This window comes from Ictidomys tridecemlineatus, chromosome 6, assembly GCF_052094955.1.
Source record: "Ictidomys tridecemlineatus isolate mIctTri1 chromosome 6, mIctTri1.hap1, whole genome shotgun sequence".
In the NCBI taxonomy this organism is placed as follows: domain Eukaryota; kingdom Metazoa; phylum Chordata; class Mammalia; order Rodentia; family Sciuridae; genus Ictidomys; species Ictidomys tridecemlineatus.
In genome coordinates this window covers 79,945,331-79,963,203 of record NC_135482.1, presented here as the reverse complement: position 1 = coordinate 79,963,203, position 17,873 = coordinate 79,945,331, and the positions used below count along the sequence as shown (strand labels likewise).

At 37.1% G+C, this 17,873-nt stretch overlaps 1 protein-coding gene and 1 long non-coding RNA gene across 6 annotated transcripts in view; one reads left to right on the top strand and one right to left on the bottom strand.

Moving 5' to 3' along the window:
• The window catches only part of Tmtc1 (transmembrane O-mannosyltransferase targeting cadherins 1), a 254,647-nt gene that overhangs the window by 7,055 nt on the left and 229,719 nt on the right, over nt 1-17,873 (bottom strand). For all 5 annotated transcript variants that reach the window (XM_040280843.2, XM_021719896.3, XM_040280846.2 and 2 more), the window contains 6 exons: nt 10,746-10,848; nt 8,168-8,303; nt 7,477-7,621; nt 6,398-6,535; nt 5,030-5,152; nt 3,085-3,162 (listed from right to left, as the gene is read on the bottom strand). In XM_040280843.2, the coding sequence (XP_040136777.2) occupies nt 3,085-3,162; nt 5,030-5,152; nt 6,398-6,535; nt 7,477-7,621; nt 8,168-8,303; nt 10,746-10,848 (723 nt within the window). The remainder of the gene's footprint in view (nt 1-3,084; nt 3,163-5,029; nt 5,153-6,397; nt 6,536-7,476; nt 7,622-8,167; nt 8,304-10,745; nt 10,849-17,873) is intronic.
• Nucleotides 1-17,873, top strand: part of LOC144364886 (uncharacterized) — a 71,691-nt gene that overhangs the window by 16,950 nt on the left and 36,868 nt on the right. The window lies entirely within an intron of this gene.

Sequence of the window (17,873 nt, the reverse complement as noted above, 5' to 3'; positions counted from 1 at the left end):
AGCAATCTAAATTTCCATCACAATTTAAAATTGTATCTCTTGGAGTAAAAGTAGTAGGTAGCAACTAGCAACTAATATTTATTGAAAGCTAATCATCTTCCAAATAAGCTGCTGTGTGTCAAAAGTTTAGAAGCTGCCTGATGTAGTGAACTCTCAATGTGATACCATCATTACTGTTATTAAATCTTGCCTGTTTCTCATAGTATTCACTTGTATATTCATGAAAGGGAGTGGAAATGACAGAACAAGAAATTGTACATGGAATCCAAGCTCTGGTATGTGCAATAAATGAAAGTGTTTCTGATTATTAACAATCACTCTGAAAAGAGGCTAAACAGATTGCTGACAAGTGGAATCTTAGATTTGCTACATTCAATTATTATTTTTTCAATTCAAGAATCTATCTTTTAAGGCTTTGATTTTTATCAAGCTTGGCACACATGTGCTGACAACCACACATTTGTGGCTATTAAAGTGTTCTCCAAATATATTTTTATTGCAGTTGAGCTTGAAATTGTTCTTTCAGGAGGTTGCGCTGAACTTAGGTCTTATACCAGTGCCTTGGCATCTTCTCAGATCAGCAGGTTTCTCTGTCCTTTTGACAGAAACCTAGTTCATTTTCTCTCCCTCAAATTGCTGTATTCTTGATTAAACTGGAAACTATATATTTTTTAAAAAGTTATATCCTTAATTCAGTATTTCCAATTCCATGCTAGGTAGGGAGTTTGAAATGTCCAGTTTCTAGAAAAGTGATAGCCACTAATTACCTGCGGTTATTTGGATTTAATGACAATAAATTAAGAATTCAATTCCTCAGTTGCATCAGCCACATTTCACCTGCTCAATAGCCCCATGTGGCTGGTCACTATTTCCTTGGCCAATGCAGATATAGAACACGTCAACCATCACAGAAAGATCTACTGGATAACATGACATTCTAGAAATTGCAGATTACTGATCTGTGGCAGTACTGAAAATAGTACTTAGTAATATGATCTGGCTGAGGAACCTCTTTGTTTATAAGAAAATGTAGTACAGTTTTTTTTTTTGTCTACCTATTTTATCTTACATAAAACTTCATTGAAAGGTTAAGCATCCCTAATGAGAAAATGAAAAGTGCTCCAAGCTCTGAATCTTTTTGAGCATCAACCTGATGTCACAAGTAGAGAATTCCACACCTAACTTCATGTGATAGGTCACCTGTCAAACTGTAGGCACATTTTAAATATCATATAAAACTACCTTCAGGTTATGTGTATAAAAGACTTACATGAAACACAAAGAAATTTTGTATTTGGTCTTGGGTCCCATACCCAATATATCTCATTATGTATATGCAAAAATTCTACCACTCTCAAAAAAAAATCACAGACAATTCTGTCCCAAGTGTTTACCGTAAAAAATATTTAAATTGTGTCTTTTATTACTAAGTAGTATGAGCAGGAGACAACCATGGAACTCACAGCCTTATCCCCTTCTCTTGAGTCACCTCACAAAGCCTTATTCAAACTCTCCACCTTCCCACTGGTCTTAGGCCTGCCCAAGTTCCCCCCAAGTACAGAGAAGGAGTTAGGCCCAAGAATGGGATGACACTGTCCATTGCACACACCATTCAGCAATGCAAAAGACACAGAATGTTCAGGACTGTTCTTCTAGGCTTCATGATAATCGTGAAGGCTTAGCACATCTACATGACCACATCCAAGCTATACGACTGCTCTCTATATAGATGTTAGATTGTATAAATGAACTCACTTATGGACCATTTTAAAACTATAAATGTGATGGCTCAACTTCACACATGATGTCTGCAGTAACGACAAAACAGAGGCTAATTTTTAATCACTGTTGATTACATTTTAAAACAATATACTTAATAGATCCTTCTCCAATATATATGTAGATTCATTATATATGTATATATATTCATTTTATATACATGTGTATGTGTGTGTGTGTGTGTGTATATATATATATATTTATTATATATTTGGTGAAGGATCTATTGAGTATGTTGAATCATTTCCAGGAGAAGTGCCTCTAAATATAAAGCACTAGGCTCAACTGGACAATAAATACACTGTTTTATCTGCATTTCTAGACTTCTTGGATACTCTTAAGTGTATCTGTCATACTTGTTCCAATTAACAATTGAACCCATAGCTTTAATTGCCACCATATTCCATCTGAACAAATACTAGCACATTGTTTTGAAATAAAACTACTTATTATACAATTTAAAATATTTAAACTTATGATTTTACTACTTTCAAGTAAGCTCATTCTATTTCCCAACTGGATATTGCTAGACACTCTCAAATATTATTAAGATCAGAACTTGCGTTCCTTGACTCGGATAAAGGTCATGTTTAGATTCACCATCTCTTAAGTCAAGGCTGTCAGTCACAGGCTAACTGTCCTCCTCACCTATGTATTAAGGAGCTTTTGACTTGTTTGTTCAGTGATGTGTTCCCAATTCATAAGGGTACCTGGCACATAGGATGCTCTCCACAGATGCTTGTAAGATGAATGAATGAATGAATGATGGCAGTGAATCTTTGATTTTATTAGTTATAAACAATAGTCCCCCTAAAGGTTATTTCAATCCTTGGCAAACTTACCCAAAGTTAGCTTTCCTTTCGAGAAGTGAAACAAAACATACAAACATGTTTTTCAGTAAAAGCTTAAGCAGCAAACAATGCCTTAGATATAAGAAACAGGTAAGTAGTATTTAAAGTCATACTTTAATGTTAATGGAGAGTTAATCAAAAAATTTAAGCCACACTAGCCCTCAATGGGGATTCAGTTTACAGAGATGATACGTATATACGTATATATGGTTTTCTATGATTAGCAAAATGAAATCTAACTTACACATTATATATATGTTAAAAATTCATGATAGTTAGTATTTATAAAATATGAAGTAAACACAGACTGTGAATTTCACTTTTAAACACCTATGATTTTGGTCGTCAAATGATTTCAAAGAGGAAATTATTGGTTTCTGCATCCCTTAGAAGAGATTGAATGCTGAAACGGTAATGGAAAACCTGAGCCCCGTGAAGTGAATTATTCTCCTACCTTGATGTGCTGAATTCCACCCATGTTCATCCAGGCCTGTGCTTGATCTGGATTTAGTGCTACAGCTGCCTTATAGCTCTAAATAAATAAGAAATATCAGGTTAGGAAATGAGATCCCACCTTCAACACTACAAGATTGCAGAACGCTTCCTGCACAAGTGAAAAATTAAATGGTTAATAGAATGAATCTAGTCACCACTCCTGGTTCAGGAGAGTCCCCATTCATTTATGCTATTTTTCAAAATTGATGATTATAAAGTGAAGGAAACTAAAATGTGTAATTTCCCAGCAGAGCTAATATGTGCTCTTAAAGAGACTGAGGATAAATACAGGGAATCCAGGTGATTTCTATAATAGCACACCATTTCCCACTGGCCTTGACCTGCAAGAAAACTGTACTCTTAGCTTTATTCATGATAATGCAGTTGGAAAGAAGAAGCCTTTTCAAAATCATAGAATCTGATCTGGGGGCTGGGAATGTAGCTCCATGGTAGAGTATGTGCTTAGCATGCATGTAGCTATGGGTTCAACACCTAGCACTCAAAAAAAATAAATAAATAAAAGTCAGCAAATCTTAGAAGAGTTTCCTAAACAGCTTAATTCCAGTGTAGCACTCCATTCTATAACATCACTCCCTATCCAGCCTGTGCTTAAATTCTTAAAACAGATGCTTATTGCATCTATTTTACTAGTAGATAGTTTTAAACAGCAATTTTGTTTTTATTCTATCATATGAACCATCTTCATATGTTCCAAAAGAATTATCTCTTAAGCATATTCTTTTGTCTGAATATTATATATTCTATAAAATGCAGTATTAGTGAGGTCTATTTTTAACCTTATATGAATTGTTTTACATCAGAAGTATGCTCACCATGAAATCCTAACTTTCGGAGTACTCACCTTAAATAAGACAGAGGCTTTACAAACCTAAGGATCTGTGTGTATTTTAAAGCTGTTTGGTATTTTTATTATCAAGAAACAAGTCCATTAAATAAAATCTAGTCTATTTTTCCTCTACATCAGTTTTAGGAGAAATAAGTAAATGATGAGAAATTATATATTTTTAAAAGGCACTAAAATAAACCTAAAGGTATATCTCTTGGGTTAATTTATATTAGCAGAGATGGGAGTGTAGTATAGAAGAGCTAGATTCAAACCATGGCTCCATCTCTTATACCAGTATGACCTTAATCAGGTTAAATGATTATTATGAGTCTCAGTTTACAAAAGTATACAGTGGTGACAATTGCTCTGTTTTTCTTATACAATGTGACATCTGTGACTTCATACAAGTAAATCATACAGATATGCTAATTAACTACTGTTGGTTTTGAACCTACTGCCACACTTCTTTGAATCTAACCACTCCAGATAATGACTATCTGAGCCACTGGAAAAACAACTATGAAATTACCTTTGCTTTCAATACTATGTAATTAAGATACAGATAAATAGTTTAAATACTCATAAATTACTGTACAATATAAATATCTATAGTTAACTTACCAATAATGATATTATCACATTAATTACAAGTAAATTAGGAAGGAAGGTACTAGAAGCATTCAAAAGGCAAAGAAAACCCACAATTTCTGAGAAAAATGCCACCATTTCTATCTTAAGGGTTCACATTCACATTAGTTCACATATCTTTACGTGTTTTCAATAATATTTTAAAAAGTAAACACTCATGTGTTTATTTTTCAATACCATTACATCATTTGAGATTTTCTCCACAATATACTTGGGTATAATTTTTGCAACCTCATTAATCTAACTGTTGGCTGGACACAAGGAAAAAAAAAGTATGGTAATTTAGTAAATAACATCAGTAAAACTTCTACTGATGTTCACTTGTGTCTTCTGCAGAATCTTCATTAAATACTAAAGGAGTATTCATTTTAATCTGCAAATTTAATACCATATCTTTAGGTGTTTTTACCTCAAAAGCTTTGTCAAGAAGGTTCTGCTCTCTTAGTTGGTTTCCTTTTGTGAAATAAAGTTCAGATACAACTTTTGGGTCCTTTGGTTTTAGCTGGAGAGCCTTGTCTATAGCATCAAGTGCCTACACAGATGGGAAATAAAGGGCAGAATAAATGCACATTGGATAAAGGAAATCTTACGTGAATAATAAATTTCATAAAACTCTTTGTTCAGATGTGTTGGCTCATGGGTGTCCAACAATCAAAATACATTCTCCATTCTCCCCGACATTCTCCATTCTCCCCGACATTCTCATTGAGGTTTGATGACCTTAACAAAAATAACATCTTTATACCACAGGTTTCCCATTTATAAACCGGTTTATAGGGAAGTTGTGCAATACAGCATTCCTCTCTGGTCCCCTCAGCCCCAGCACCACAGCTCCTCTGCAGCAAACACCCTTTAACACACACATCTGATCAAGTTGCTTTTCTCCTCAGAAACCCCAGAGCTTCTTCCAGGATGAGAAATGAAGCCATGAGCCCTGCCCAGGGGTCTAGTTCCAGCCACTCATTTGCATCTCATGCTGTGCTCCTGTTCTCTCAGGCCCATTTCTCAGCCAGGCCCCTTATTGCTGTGCATGTGCTGTTCCCACCACAATCCCCCCACCACCACCCGCAGCTCCTTTTGCTTAATAACTGCTCTTATCAGCCAACCCTAACCTGCTAACCCCCTAGACCAGTATATATAGTAAGGAGACCCCATGATATGTTCTTTGGGACACCATATCTCTTTATGATATCACTGAGCTGAGTTATAACCACGTTTGTTTGTTTTGTGTACTTGTTTAATTTCTGACTTCTTTTCTACTGTTAGTTCCATGAGGATAAGGCAGTGATCTTTTGTTTTTCTTCATACCATTTTTTGGTTGAGCCTACCACAGTGTCTAGTACATAGTGAGCACTCAACAAATATTTTATTGAGTCAGCTCAAGAATTTCCTGGTTATGTGACTTTTAAAATGAAAATAAACAGGAGCATTTGCAACACTGCCCTGACTTTTAGGGTCATTAAGAAGTTTGCATAAAACTGTATTAGAAGAAGCATGGAAAATGACAAAGTGTACAAATGTTAGACTTTCAGAACTAGCTAACAGCGGAGATAAGAGCACACATATATTTAGAATAAGGAGGACCCAAGAATATAGTATTTCAAAGGGACATCTTAGGAGTTAAAGGGATATCCGTGAAAAGCTTGCATGAGCTAGGACAGGCTCGCTGGTGACGTTCAAGACTTCTTGGCCTTATAAATGTGTAAACTGGAGAATCATTCAGGTGAACACACTTTCTACTCGAGTCCAACCAACTCTCAGCAGTGACCTTCCCTACCTTGTCATGGTGCTCCTGCTTGCTATAGATTGCTGACAAGAGGCGGTAACATTCGAGGCATCCAGTCTCCTCTGACACAATGTGACTGGTCATCTTCTCAGCTTCTTTCGTCTGACCCATCACAGCCAAAACCTGAGCCTGCAAACCCACATGAACCTTGGCTTAGAAGATAGTTGGTTAACCCCAAATGGAAGCATTCAGAAAACAATCTTGACCAAAACACTCAGTATCTATTTGGTGACTCACAGAGAAGGCTGAACTACCAGCTTATAGGTTTTAGTTTTTGTGGTTCTTTGTTCCTTTATTTATTTAGGTATGTGCATATATTTGTTTCTGAATGAAATGGCTGGTGCTTCTTACAAAATATTGAGTGAATATGTCTGAAGATAAATAATTTCTTGATTCCAACAATCTGTTTTTAACAATTTGTTTGTAATAACAAGTTTGACATAGTACATCTAAGGAAGAATGAAATTCTGAATAAAAATATTGATATTCATGTTATTTTTCCTGAGTTTGGTGGCTGTACTGCAGTTACATTGGAAAAGGTCCTTGTTCTTAGGAACTATATGCAAAAGTACCTAGAGATAAAGGGGTTTGATATCTATAATTAACCAACAAGAGTTAGAAAAATTATACCATGTGCTAATAATAGTATAATAACATTCATAAACATCTAAATATAGATAGGTTTACCCATATGTATATACACATATGCATACATAATTGTTAAAAATTGATTGAGCTGGGTGAATAGGTCCATGGGAATTTTTAAGCTATTTTTATAACTTTTTTATTTTATGATGGCTCTGATGGAACCCAGGGCATTATACATGCTAGACAAATCGCTGCTACCAAGCTATATCTGCATCCTTACAACTATTTTGTAAGTCTAAGGGTATTCTGAAGCAAAAACACCAAATATTTTTGGTGCCCCTGTCTTTTGTGAGTGGTAGTGACCCTGATTCTATGAAGACTCACGCAATGGGCTCCCGTTCTGTGGCCTGGTGACTACAGCTCGCCCTGATGCCCATTGTGCTTGTGTTCCCAGCTTTATGTGCCCTCCTCCTCCTGCTCACCAGTGCCAGACGGAGCTCCCTCTGTGAAGGCTGAAGTGCTGCAGCTTCCCGGTATATCTGCAAAGCCTCTTCATAGCGGCCAGTGTTGTAATACAGTGCTCCCAGAGGCGACAATATCTCAGCTTTGCGTGCCACCTGCAGGGCACTGAGTTTGGAGAAAGGCAAATTAACACTTTCCTTCTAACAGGCACATTTCTGAAGGCCTAAACTTAGATTTAGAAAGGACTGTCCAAGGTTTAAGATGATTAAGATTAAAAAAAAAAAGGATAATAATGACACTCTCTGAACATAAAGATGTATCTGGTGACCTGCCAACATGGCAACCGAGTCCCAAAGGTCTTTTCCCTTGCTGTTGACAGATCTATTCTTATTCTGATGTCTGTGCAGTCTTTCTTCTATTCCCATCATGAAATTGATATGTGTGGTTTAGGTTGCAGTCAAAGGATTAACTGTAGTGGAAATTAAATTCAAACCCTAGCTATAAGTGTCATGACCTAACCAGTAAGAAGAAAAGTCTCTAAGGATACCGTTTTTTATTGCTGAACTATTCTCTTTGGAAATAAGAATCTGTATCACCTGAACTGGCAAAATCTGCCAGTCTTCTGAAAGCCTGTTTGTTCCAATGAATTACAAAGTTGGTAGCAATTGCTGAGGTCTCTGGCAACGTGAAAGCAAAGGAAAGGAACTGTACCGTTTGTACCATTCTTCGGCCATGCTGTTCTCCCCCAGGGACCGGTAGAGTCTGCCCAGGTTCACCATGGCCACGTGATGACTTGGGCTGAGTCTAATGGCCTGTTGGTAATGGGCCACTGCTTTCTCTGGAGAGCCTGCAACCCATGACGGTTTGGTAAGAGCAGAACATGTCTCAATTGTGAGATACAGTATTATCTGTATAATTCTTCCTCAGCATTACGGTCAGACCAACAATGATTCAATCTGTATTTTAGCTTACCTTTTGGCTTCTCCTTACTCTAACTTTGGACCATTTCCCTTTTCATTCACACTTTCAAAAAATTAGTAAAAAAAGGTAGCAAAACGAATGTACTTATGTATACTACAGTAGCCAAAGTGTTTACTATGTGTATTACATTAGTCAAACTGTTTCTGGGCACCACCTTTGTTCATATGAGGTTTTGAGATTATCAGCGATTGTTATTTATCCAGTTGTACAAAAATTAGATTTGGCTATTATGGAAAGAAAACTGTCCTAAGGCAATTTCTGAGGGTCTGTCTAAATCACTATACTGAGGACAGTTACTGAGGCACTGTACGTATAAGCTCCATCTTGAAAATCTCTTTTTTAAATCACACATTTTTATTTAAATGGCATTTGTTTAATGTGACTTTAAACATAATAATAATCCCAATTTGTATTTATTTGAGGCATTATAAAATTTATTATTATTTCAGTATACTTCCCAGTTATATGATCCTGCAGGTGTTTTGGATACTGTTTAGCTGCCTTTTGATATAATTTGCTGTGTCTTGGGATTTAAAAAATATTTAAAACAAAAACAAAAGTACCACTTTACAGATATAAAGATATATTTACAGTTATACAGATATATCTTACAGATATAGGTATTAAAGTGCAAAGACATAAGAGACTTGACAAGGATACCATGGCAAGCAAGAAAAAAGGCCAGAATGAGAATCAAACCTCTCTGGTCTGAGAAGGTTCCCCCAAGAAGTTTCCTAGTGAAACCAGCTAAATGAATGAACTTCAGAATACCCTAAAGTTCTAAATGGGAAAGGAATCTTTATTATCTGCAAGGAAATTTTCTCACATACACCCTCTTTGAATACAAGTTTGACTAGGATGATCCAAAACATACCATGTCACAGAGAGACCTGTGAATTGTCATTGTCATTTACAGGATATGTAGAGTATGTTATGGTTTGGATTTGAGGAGTCCACCCATATCTCATGTGAAACAAGGCAAGAAAATTGAGGTGAAATGACTGGGTTATGAGAGCCTTAACCTAATCAGGGCATTAACCTGCTGATATGGATTAACCAGGTGGTAATGGTAGTCAGTTAGGCTGCAGGAAATGGGTCACTGCGGGTGTGAGTACACGTTTTGTCTGTGGTGAGTGGAGCTCTCCCTTTGCTTCCTGGTGGCTACGTCCTAAGCTGCTTTCCTCTATCACACTTTTCTGCCATGGTGTTCTGCATCATCTCAGGCAGAGCAATGAAGCCGGCCATCTATGGACTAAGAACTCTGAAACCATGAGCACCCCCAAAACTTTTCCTCCTCTAAAATTGTTCCTGTTGGTTGTTTGGTCACAGTGGAGGACAAAGCTGACTAAAACTGCGTGTGACTCTGTCTTGTTGAAATAAAAAGAAGAGGGTTAAATTAGGCCCACAGGAGGTCTCTTTGGATCTTTATATCTTATGACAATTTATCATGTGGCTAATGAACCAGCAGGTGGCACTCTACAACAATTTTACATGCAAAAATAAGGTTAAGTTTCCTAGATACATAAGAATGTAAATTTATATTCTGTAAAACAGAAGAGCTTCACATATCCTGGAAAATAAAAACCTTTCAAGCATTTCATATTGGGAAAAAATAATTAAGAGTGAATTTTCCCACAGGGCATCCAGTCTAGCAGTCAACAAGAACAAAGTGGTATTTTTGCATTCAATTCAAATATCATCTCATGACTTGTAAGTATTCATTACATGCCAATAGTATATGGGGCTCGGCACAAATCATAAAATAGAATTCCTGCCTGTAACCTTTTGTATTAAATAAGTATATTTTATTTAGTACCTGTCATAGGAGAATACTGCATCAATTATAATAATGTACTTTCTGTAAAACATATCAAGGAGGGAACAATGAAACAATTCTGAAGGCTTTTTTTTTTTTAAATCAATTATACAAAAGAATCTACCATCTGCTGGTAACTTGATCCAGAGATGGGTACTGTATCATTGTGGAGGAGCATTTCATCATCATAGATTTATAAACTTGTACAAATGATACCCAAAGAAAGCTGAGCCTCATTAACTCCTGGAGGATACTTCCTGCCACCTGAGGAGTTTTCCTCAGAGACATGATTATAAGAAGGGGCAGAGTTTACTAAACTGAGCCTGAAGACTGACATGACAGCCCCCAGGTACAATGTGACTGGCAGCACAGCGAGCTTCCTGCCAAGACACTGGATTTTATTTCTGAGGGATTTTTTGGGTTACCCCCTTTTGCCTGATAAATAGTATTATCGAATCTCCACACAGAAGGTTCTCTTTTAATTTCACTTACCAGAATCAACTAAGAAAACTCCATAGTTGTTGTGTAAATCTGAGCTGTCTGGACAGTTCTTTATTCCTGCCTGGTATATTTCTTCAGCTTCCTTAAATCTTTCCTTTAAAAAAGGGACCAAAAAAAAAAAAAAACATGAAAAAGTGCTTTAAACATGATAGCAAACTGAGTATTGTGAGTGGAGAAAGCAGAACGAATTTACTGAGCACCTACTGTATGATAAACACTAAGATAAAACATTGTGAACTCTGCCTGAATTAAGGTGAATTACTAACAAGTGCCTACAATACATAGCTGTGCTTAGTTCCTTTAGGGCAAACAAGCTGATGTTTAATATTATGGAACATCTAAGTGGACTGTGGAAAAGGCTTGAAAACTACTGTTTGAAAGAGATGTCCTTCACCTCTGTAATTCTTAGTAAACAATGAATGTGCTTAGAAGTGGGGATCTGGCTGGGAGGCATTTGAATAGACAGCACTATTTTTTTTTTAAAGGATCTATATTACAAGGTGTGTATTGGGAAGTTTTTTAAGGGAAGAAGAAAGGGGAGACTGTTGCAGATTATGGGGAGGGCTTGACCTCATCCTTTCTTTCCTTCCAATATTTCTATGGTTTACCAAACTACTTGCTACTCCCCTTATTAAACCTGTGCCCCCCCCTTTTTTTAAAATCTCTGAGCTGTTCCCTCCTAGAGTAGTATGTCTATTCAAGAGTATCCCTCCGGCCTGGGTGGGGAAATGGGGCTACTGGCCACACTTCCAATGGACAATTTTCTAATTGCCCTCATGTTCTATTTATCTAAAGATCACCCTAAATGCTTTAATAGTCATGAATTAACTTTTAGGCACATCTTTCACAACCATCAGAGATCACACTTTCTTTTACAATACAGTAGTTAAAATCTAATTAACCTGAGGTTCTATGAATTATCCACCAAGAAACAATTTTATTTCCTAGTACTGGTAAAAGGAAATGATGCAGAATAAAGCACAGAACAACTGTTTCCTTAAGATGTTCTCTACATGAACATTTTCCAAAACTACTATAAGTTACTACTCCTGAGCCCTCAGCCAGGAAAGGGAAGATGAAGCACAGATTTCTCAGACGTGGCACCTTAAGGGCTATAAATAAAAATGTTAGATATTCATACCAAGTGCTGCAACAGGTCAGGACTCAGATTTGATTTAACCTAAAAAGGTAATAGAAACTTTGTCCTCTATAGAATGACCAATGCCATCTGCTTGAATTCACATATTTAAGCACCATTAAGGAAAAGGTGAGATATCTCTTTGACAAAAGTGGGGATTGGGGATTCAGGCTTTTAAAAATATGTTCTTTTTTACTGCCAAACTCAACAAATTACCAAACTCAAAAAAGTTAAAGTTGAATAAAAATCTTTTTTAAAAAAAATTTTTTAGTTATACATGGGCACAATATCTTTATTTTGTTTATTTATTTTGATGTGGTGCTGAGAATCGAACCCAGGGTCTCACGTGAGAGGCAAATGCTCTACCGCTGAGCCATAACCCCAGCCCCCTACCAATGAAAATCTTAAAGTATTTCCATTCAATCTACTGAAAAAGGGAAGAATTAAAAAAAATAGTATCCATGGAGTGGCCAACAACCCAGTGTGTGTGTGTGTGTGTGTGTGTGTGTGTGTGTGTGTGTGTGTGTGTGTGTCTATAAAAAGATGATAGGCAGAATGTAAATTACATAAAACTCCAATAAAATTGATATTTAGAAAGTAGCACTGAGTATTCATTCACTTATCCATCCATTCAACATAGGTTAGCTACAATCTCAGTAATTAAGAATTGGGCCCTTGGTACTTGAGTACAATGGATTAGCATCCTGTCCCTCTTATTTACCACTGTGAGACTTTACTCTCTCTCTCTGCATTAAATGTAAAATAGGAATAACAATAGAACCTCTCTCACAGGGTTGTGAAAATTAAATGGGTCAAAACATGTGAAACACTCAGAACAATGTGTACTACATATTCAGCCCTTTGTTTACATGTAGTTATTATTCTTAGTCTGATCACTAGAAGTTTTACTAGTGCTGACTGGTTTTTCCATTTACAGGGTTAGGAGATAGATGCCTAAGACACAGAGATGATGACAACATAGTAGTTCTACTTAAAGACCAATGAACTAACAAACACAATGCAATGTGAGCAGTTGACTAATGAGATAAGCACAAGATGCTCTTGAGTTTGGGTACCCCAGAGTTGTTACTGCAGCCACATCAGACATCACAACATTTCCAAGAAGCATCTTAGCCAATGATTACAAGTTCCTGTGCAAATAACTCTGTATGAGAAATAATGAACTAACTCAGGTGTATTTTCTTTCAATTTTTCTTAATCACCTTCAAGTACAGAAGTCAAGTAACACTTAATATCTTACTTAGCAGCAATCAGAGAAAAATACCCCGGATAATCCAAACTGAAAATCTTGATTTGCCTATTTTACTATTTGATTGGTGTTAGGGTTTGAAACCGCCATCTTTGTTTTTAAAGGATCATATTTTCAATCTCACATGACAATTTTACAGGATGAAGTAACATGATAAAATACAAATTTCACAACTAATGTTGAAAACTACAATGGATAAGATTTGCAGCAAACAACAACACAAAAGTGAGAGCACAGATTAGAATTGGCAAGAACATTAATGGACACAAGTTTACCACAATTTTAACCAAAGGGTACTCAGTAAAATTCTTAGTTAAAGTCTCATAGCTACCTGGTGACAGAGCATAGAATCTAGGTTCTAAGTGGACATACAAGGAATTGGTGACCCCTGAATAAAAGCAGGATTTCTGAAAATAAACCAGGATGGCTCAAAACTAATTGCTCAAAAGTTACACTTTTGGATATTCATCCATCCATGCATCTGCCATCTCAATAGGTACTTGGTGAGCACGCTTCATGTGCTACATACAAGTGGAAACACCACCGGGTACCGCACAGACACATCCCTGTCCTCAGAGACAAGCGAGAGGGTTTCACAACAAGGAGGATCACAGCTAAGCTTGTCAGTGTCAGGAAGGAGAAACACAAGATGCTGGTGAAGCAGACAGGAGAGGCACCCAGGCTTGGAATCAGAAGTACTGGACACCTGTCATACCTGAGGGTCCTTGTTACCATTCACTTCATCAGCTATGGAACATAAAGATGTGCCTGAAAAAAAAAATCTGCTTCTATTAGATCTTCAAAACATCTCTACAACCAAACCAGGTTAGTTGGAATGTGTTTTTCCTGAAAAGAATAAAATTGATGTCCTCACAGTCTCCCTGGCGCAAGTCAAATACAACAGTAAACAGCAGTTTTCAAGTGTAATTTGTTTTGCCTGATTGAATTTTACTCTCCCCCTTTCCTACTGCCTCAAAATAGGCAGAGACTACATTTTCATCTAAAACTTCTCTATTGTTTTAGGGTATATAACCGAGTTTCCAGTAAAAAATAATTTTCAAAGTCCAAAGGAGTAATGGGATCTAGAAGACCATGTGTGTCAAGAGCAGAAATCACATCCCTGTGCCCTCGGTGGCCCCCAACAGTAGTGTTGAGGCTCTATGAAAAATGTCTTCGATATTTGTCTTTCTTCTCCTTTCACAAGGAATGATTAACTCCACTTAAGAAAAGAACAAAGGGAAAACACCACTACCGGAGGGGAAAAAAAAATACCTTACAGGTGCTTAAAACGAGTTTTCCCTTTCCTGGAAGGACAACACATTCATCTTGAGTAGTGGTATTATTTAATCCTTGAAGCTCCATTTCAAGCCCTCACTTTCATTTACCTCCTCTGGCTAGAAGTCCTGAATCATGCCTGATGGTTCCTGATTTCTACAGACTTGCAAGTTCCAAAGGAAAGGAAAACAAGCTATTCACAGGACAACTTTAATTAAAGATATAAGTGATGCAGAGAATGTTCCTGACAGCTAACAGTGGGTACTGTACCCCTGGGCCCCCAACCAAACACAGCATGAAGTCAGCCTTCCAGGGCACAAACCTGGTCAACATCCCCTCTTTATACATGCTATAATTACCTAAGATGGCATGTGTTTTACCACGAGGAAGGGAAAGTAGGAAGCAGAGGTTCTGAAAAAGAACTCCTAACTGTAATTAACTCTTTTGGGCCAAGTGATAAATCTGTAACATCTTCTTTATAGTTCAGATTGCAGCAACCAGCAGACAGACATTGGCTTATGGCTTAATGTAGCAACTCTCAAGCTTCTTGATTTTAGGAATCTTTGCAGCTCTAAAAATTACTAGGGGACCAAAGAGCTTTTGTTTATGTGGACTACATATATCAATATTAATCATATTAGAAAAGAAGCTGAGGGGCTAGGGATGTGGCTCAAGCGGTAGCGCGCTCGCATGGCATGTATGCGGCCCTGGTTCGATCCTCAGCACCACATACAAAGATGTTGTGTCCGCCGATAACTAAAAAATAAATATTAAAAATTCTCTCTCTCTCACTCTCTCTTAAAAAAAAAGCTGAGAATTTAAAAAATTATTTGTTAGCTTATTTAAAATAATAACAAACAGCATTTACATGCAGTTTTTATATTTACTATTTATAATTTTACTATTTATAATAATGAAGATTACTAATATTTATTAATTTATATTTTCACAAACCTCCTTAATGTTTGACTTAGTAGAAGAGACCTTATTCTCCTATCTGATTTTGTGTCAATCAATGACTTTTATATGGCTTTTGTTGTTGAGGGTGGTGTAGTGTGTGAGGAAAACCTGGCTTCACATAGGTATTTATATGGTTAGTAAAGGGGACAGTATTTAAATAGCTTTTCCATTCTTGCAGATATGTCAGGTAGCAACAAAAATACTAGAGTACTCATGAGGGACGGGGAGTGAAATAGCCATCAGGAAAACTGCATAGACCTTCTTAGATCCCTTCTTGGAGCAGCTGGCTTAATGGATGGCCCAGAGCAATATGCACTTACTGTTTGCAAGGTGAGGAGTCAGGCATCCCAGAGTGGTAAAGGACCAATAGAAAAAAAAAAGTTTCCCTAGGGCCCCAACATCATGGCTAGACTGCTTTCTACAAGTACTTCTGGTCTAACCCATGCTGTAAAGTCACAGAGCCAGGAGGCCCCTTCCCATTTAGCCAAATGAGGACTTATAATTATGAACCTGAGAAGCTAAGGACCAATGGATCTTTAAACTCATGTGAATGGCTTTGCCAAAAACTATTCAAGAAACAGGGATTCCAAAGATAAAGCAGAGACAAATGCTTTCTCACTCTCTTGTTTTTATTTTTTTTTTTTTACAAAATTGTTCCTCCACCCCTAAGTCATCAACAAGGACATTTATGAGAAACATTCTATCAATATTTGATGTCTAACTATCTTTCACATCCTACTGAAATGAATCAACTCATTTGGCTGTCCACCAAGGAAATTTAGATATTTTCTAATCCTGGATTTTCTCATCCCTAGCAGAGTGTGATCAACACCACTCTGTGATAATTTAAGTAAAAGAGAAACAACCACTTTACCGAGCAAATTCCAAGAGCAAGCAATGAAAATAAAAGCCCAAGAGAAAGCATAACAGTGAGTACCTACAGGAGCAAAGCCTTCCTGAGCCCAGGAAAAGAGAGGAAAACCCACATTTACATAGAATCACACCTTCCTGCTTCCAGAGGCTTTTCTTGTTGTCATTGTGCCCCCATTCTTTACACTTCTCTAAAAAGGAGAAGTTCACTGTTGCAAAAAAAAAAAAAAAAAAAAAGAAAGGAAAAAATAACCTAAATAGTCAACCATTAGCATGTTATTATGGTCTATTCCTTCTGGCCAGGAAGGTTGTCCTTTTATTTTTACTTAGCTGATATATCTCAGGTCTTCAGGTTTCAGATTAGATGTCCCCTTTCCACCACCCTGGCCTCATCCTCACATTAGGTTATTTAAAAACTTATTAAGTCCCAAGTTTTCAATTTTCAATTTTCAATTGTTAACAAAGATTCAAACATTATTTCAAGGTGACCATAAGTGATATACTTATTGCTTGATTTTTTTTATTGGTATTCTATCTGGGATGATGGGATACAAGGGGTATATATTCTTGCAGGTACTTGTCCTCTGCATATTTTCTGACTTGTGTTTGCTGTTGGGGAGGGGTCATAATTCCTCACTTAAGGGTAGCCTTCCCTCCTAGATTCTATGCTCCCTAAAAGTAAGGCACAGACTTTGCTACTTCAAATCTGTAGTGCTTAGTGGTATCTAGGTGCTCAATACATATGTGTTGGATGATGAAGTCAACACATTTTTACATCTGATCCAGTTCCAAGTTGACTTAGCCACACAAGGAAGTGGTCTGCATGGCTGCATCCACCAAGAAGATGGAATTTGTTGAAGGAGAGAAATTGAACCTCTTTTTTGACATATAGTTCTTATATTTTATTGTTCCGATTTTCTTTTCACTCTAAGATGAAGTTGCATCCCAAAATACATGAAAGAAAAATATTTTAAGTGTTACCATTTTAATTAATTGAGTTTTTCAACAGGCTATAAACCTGGGGCTAGAAATAGTTTACAATGGGTCTGAGTCATAAACAACGTTAATTTTATTTCCTTTATTGCTAGTGTACTGCAAAGCTGTATAATCTATGGTAAGAGTAGGGTGGTTAAAAGTGACGGAGGGCTTGTAAATATTTACAATTGGGTCTGCAACACTGGAGTGCAGCCAGCGCTGAATGTTAATGGAGAACCAGAAGAAAATGACAAGCCAGAGACCACCCTGGAGTCAGATCCAAGAGTTTATCTGTTGTTCTCTGATTTCTTGATGTCTTTGCTGCAGCAGACACAGAGGGCATTAACTTCTGGAAGCCTTGTGTATCTGACCTGTAGGGTATCTCATCCTCCCTAGTTTCTGGATCACATCTCCTCTCCTTTTCTACCCCACCTCTGCATCTATCTCCATTAACCATGGCCCATTACACAGTCTAGTCATGGGACCCCAGAGCCATGCTGGCAAGAACTCCAGGGACCAGATTTCAGGCCTGATCCTGCACGAACTATCTGTATGACTGTGGACAGACACTTGGTTCTGTGTGCCTTACATTTTTATCTATAAAATGAGAAGGTCTCCCCTATACTCGTCT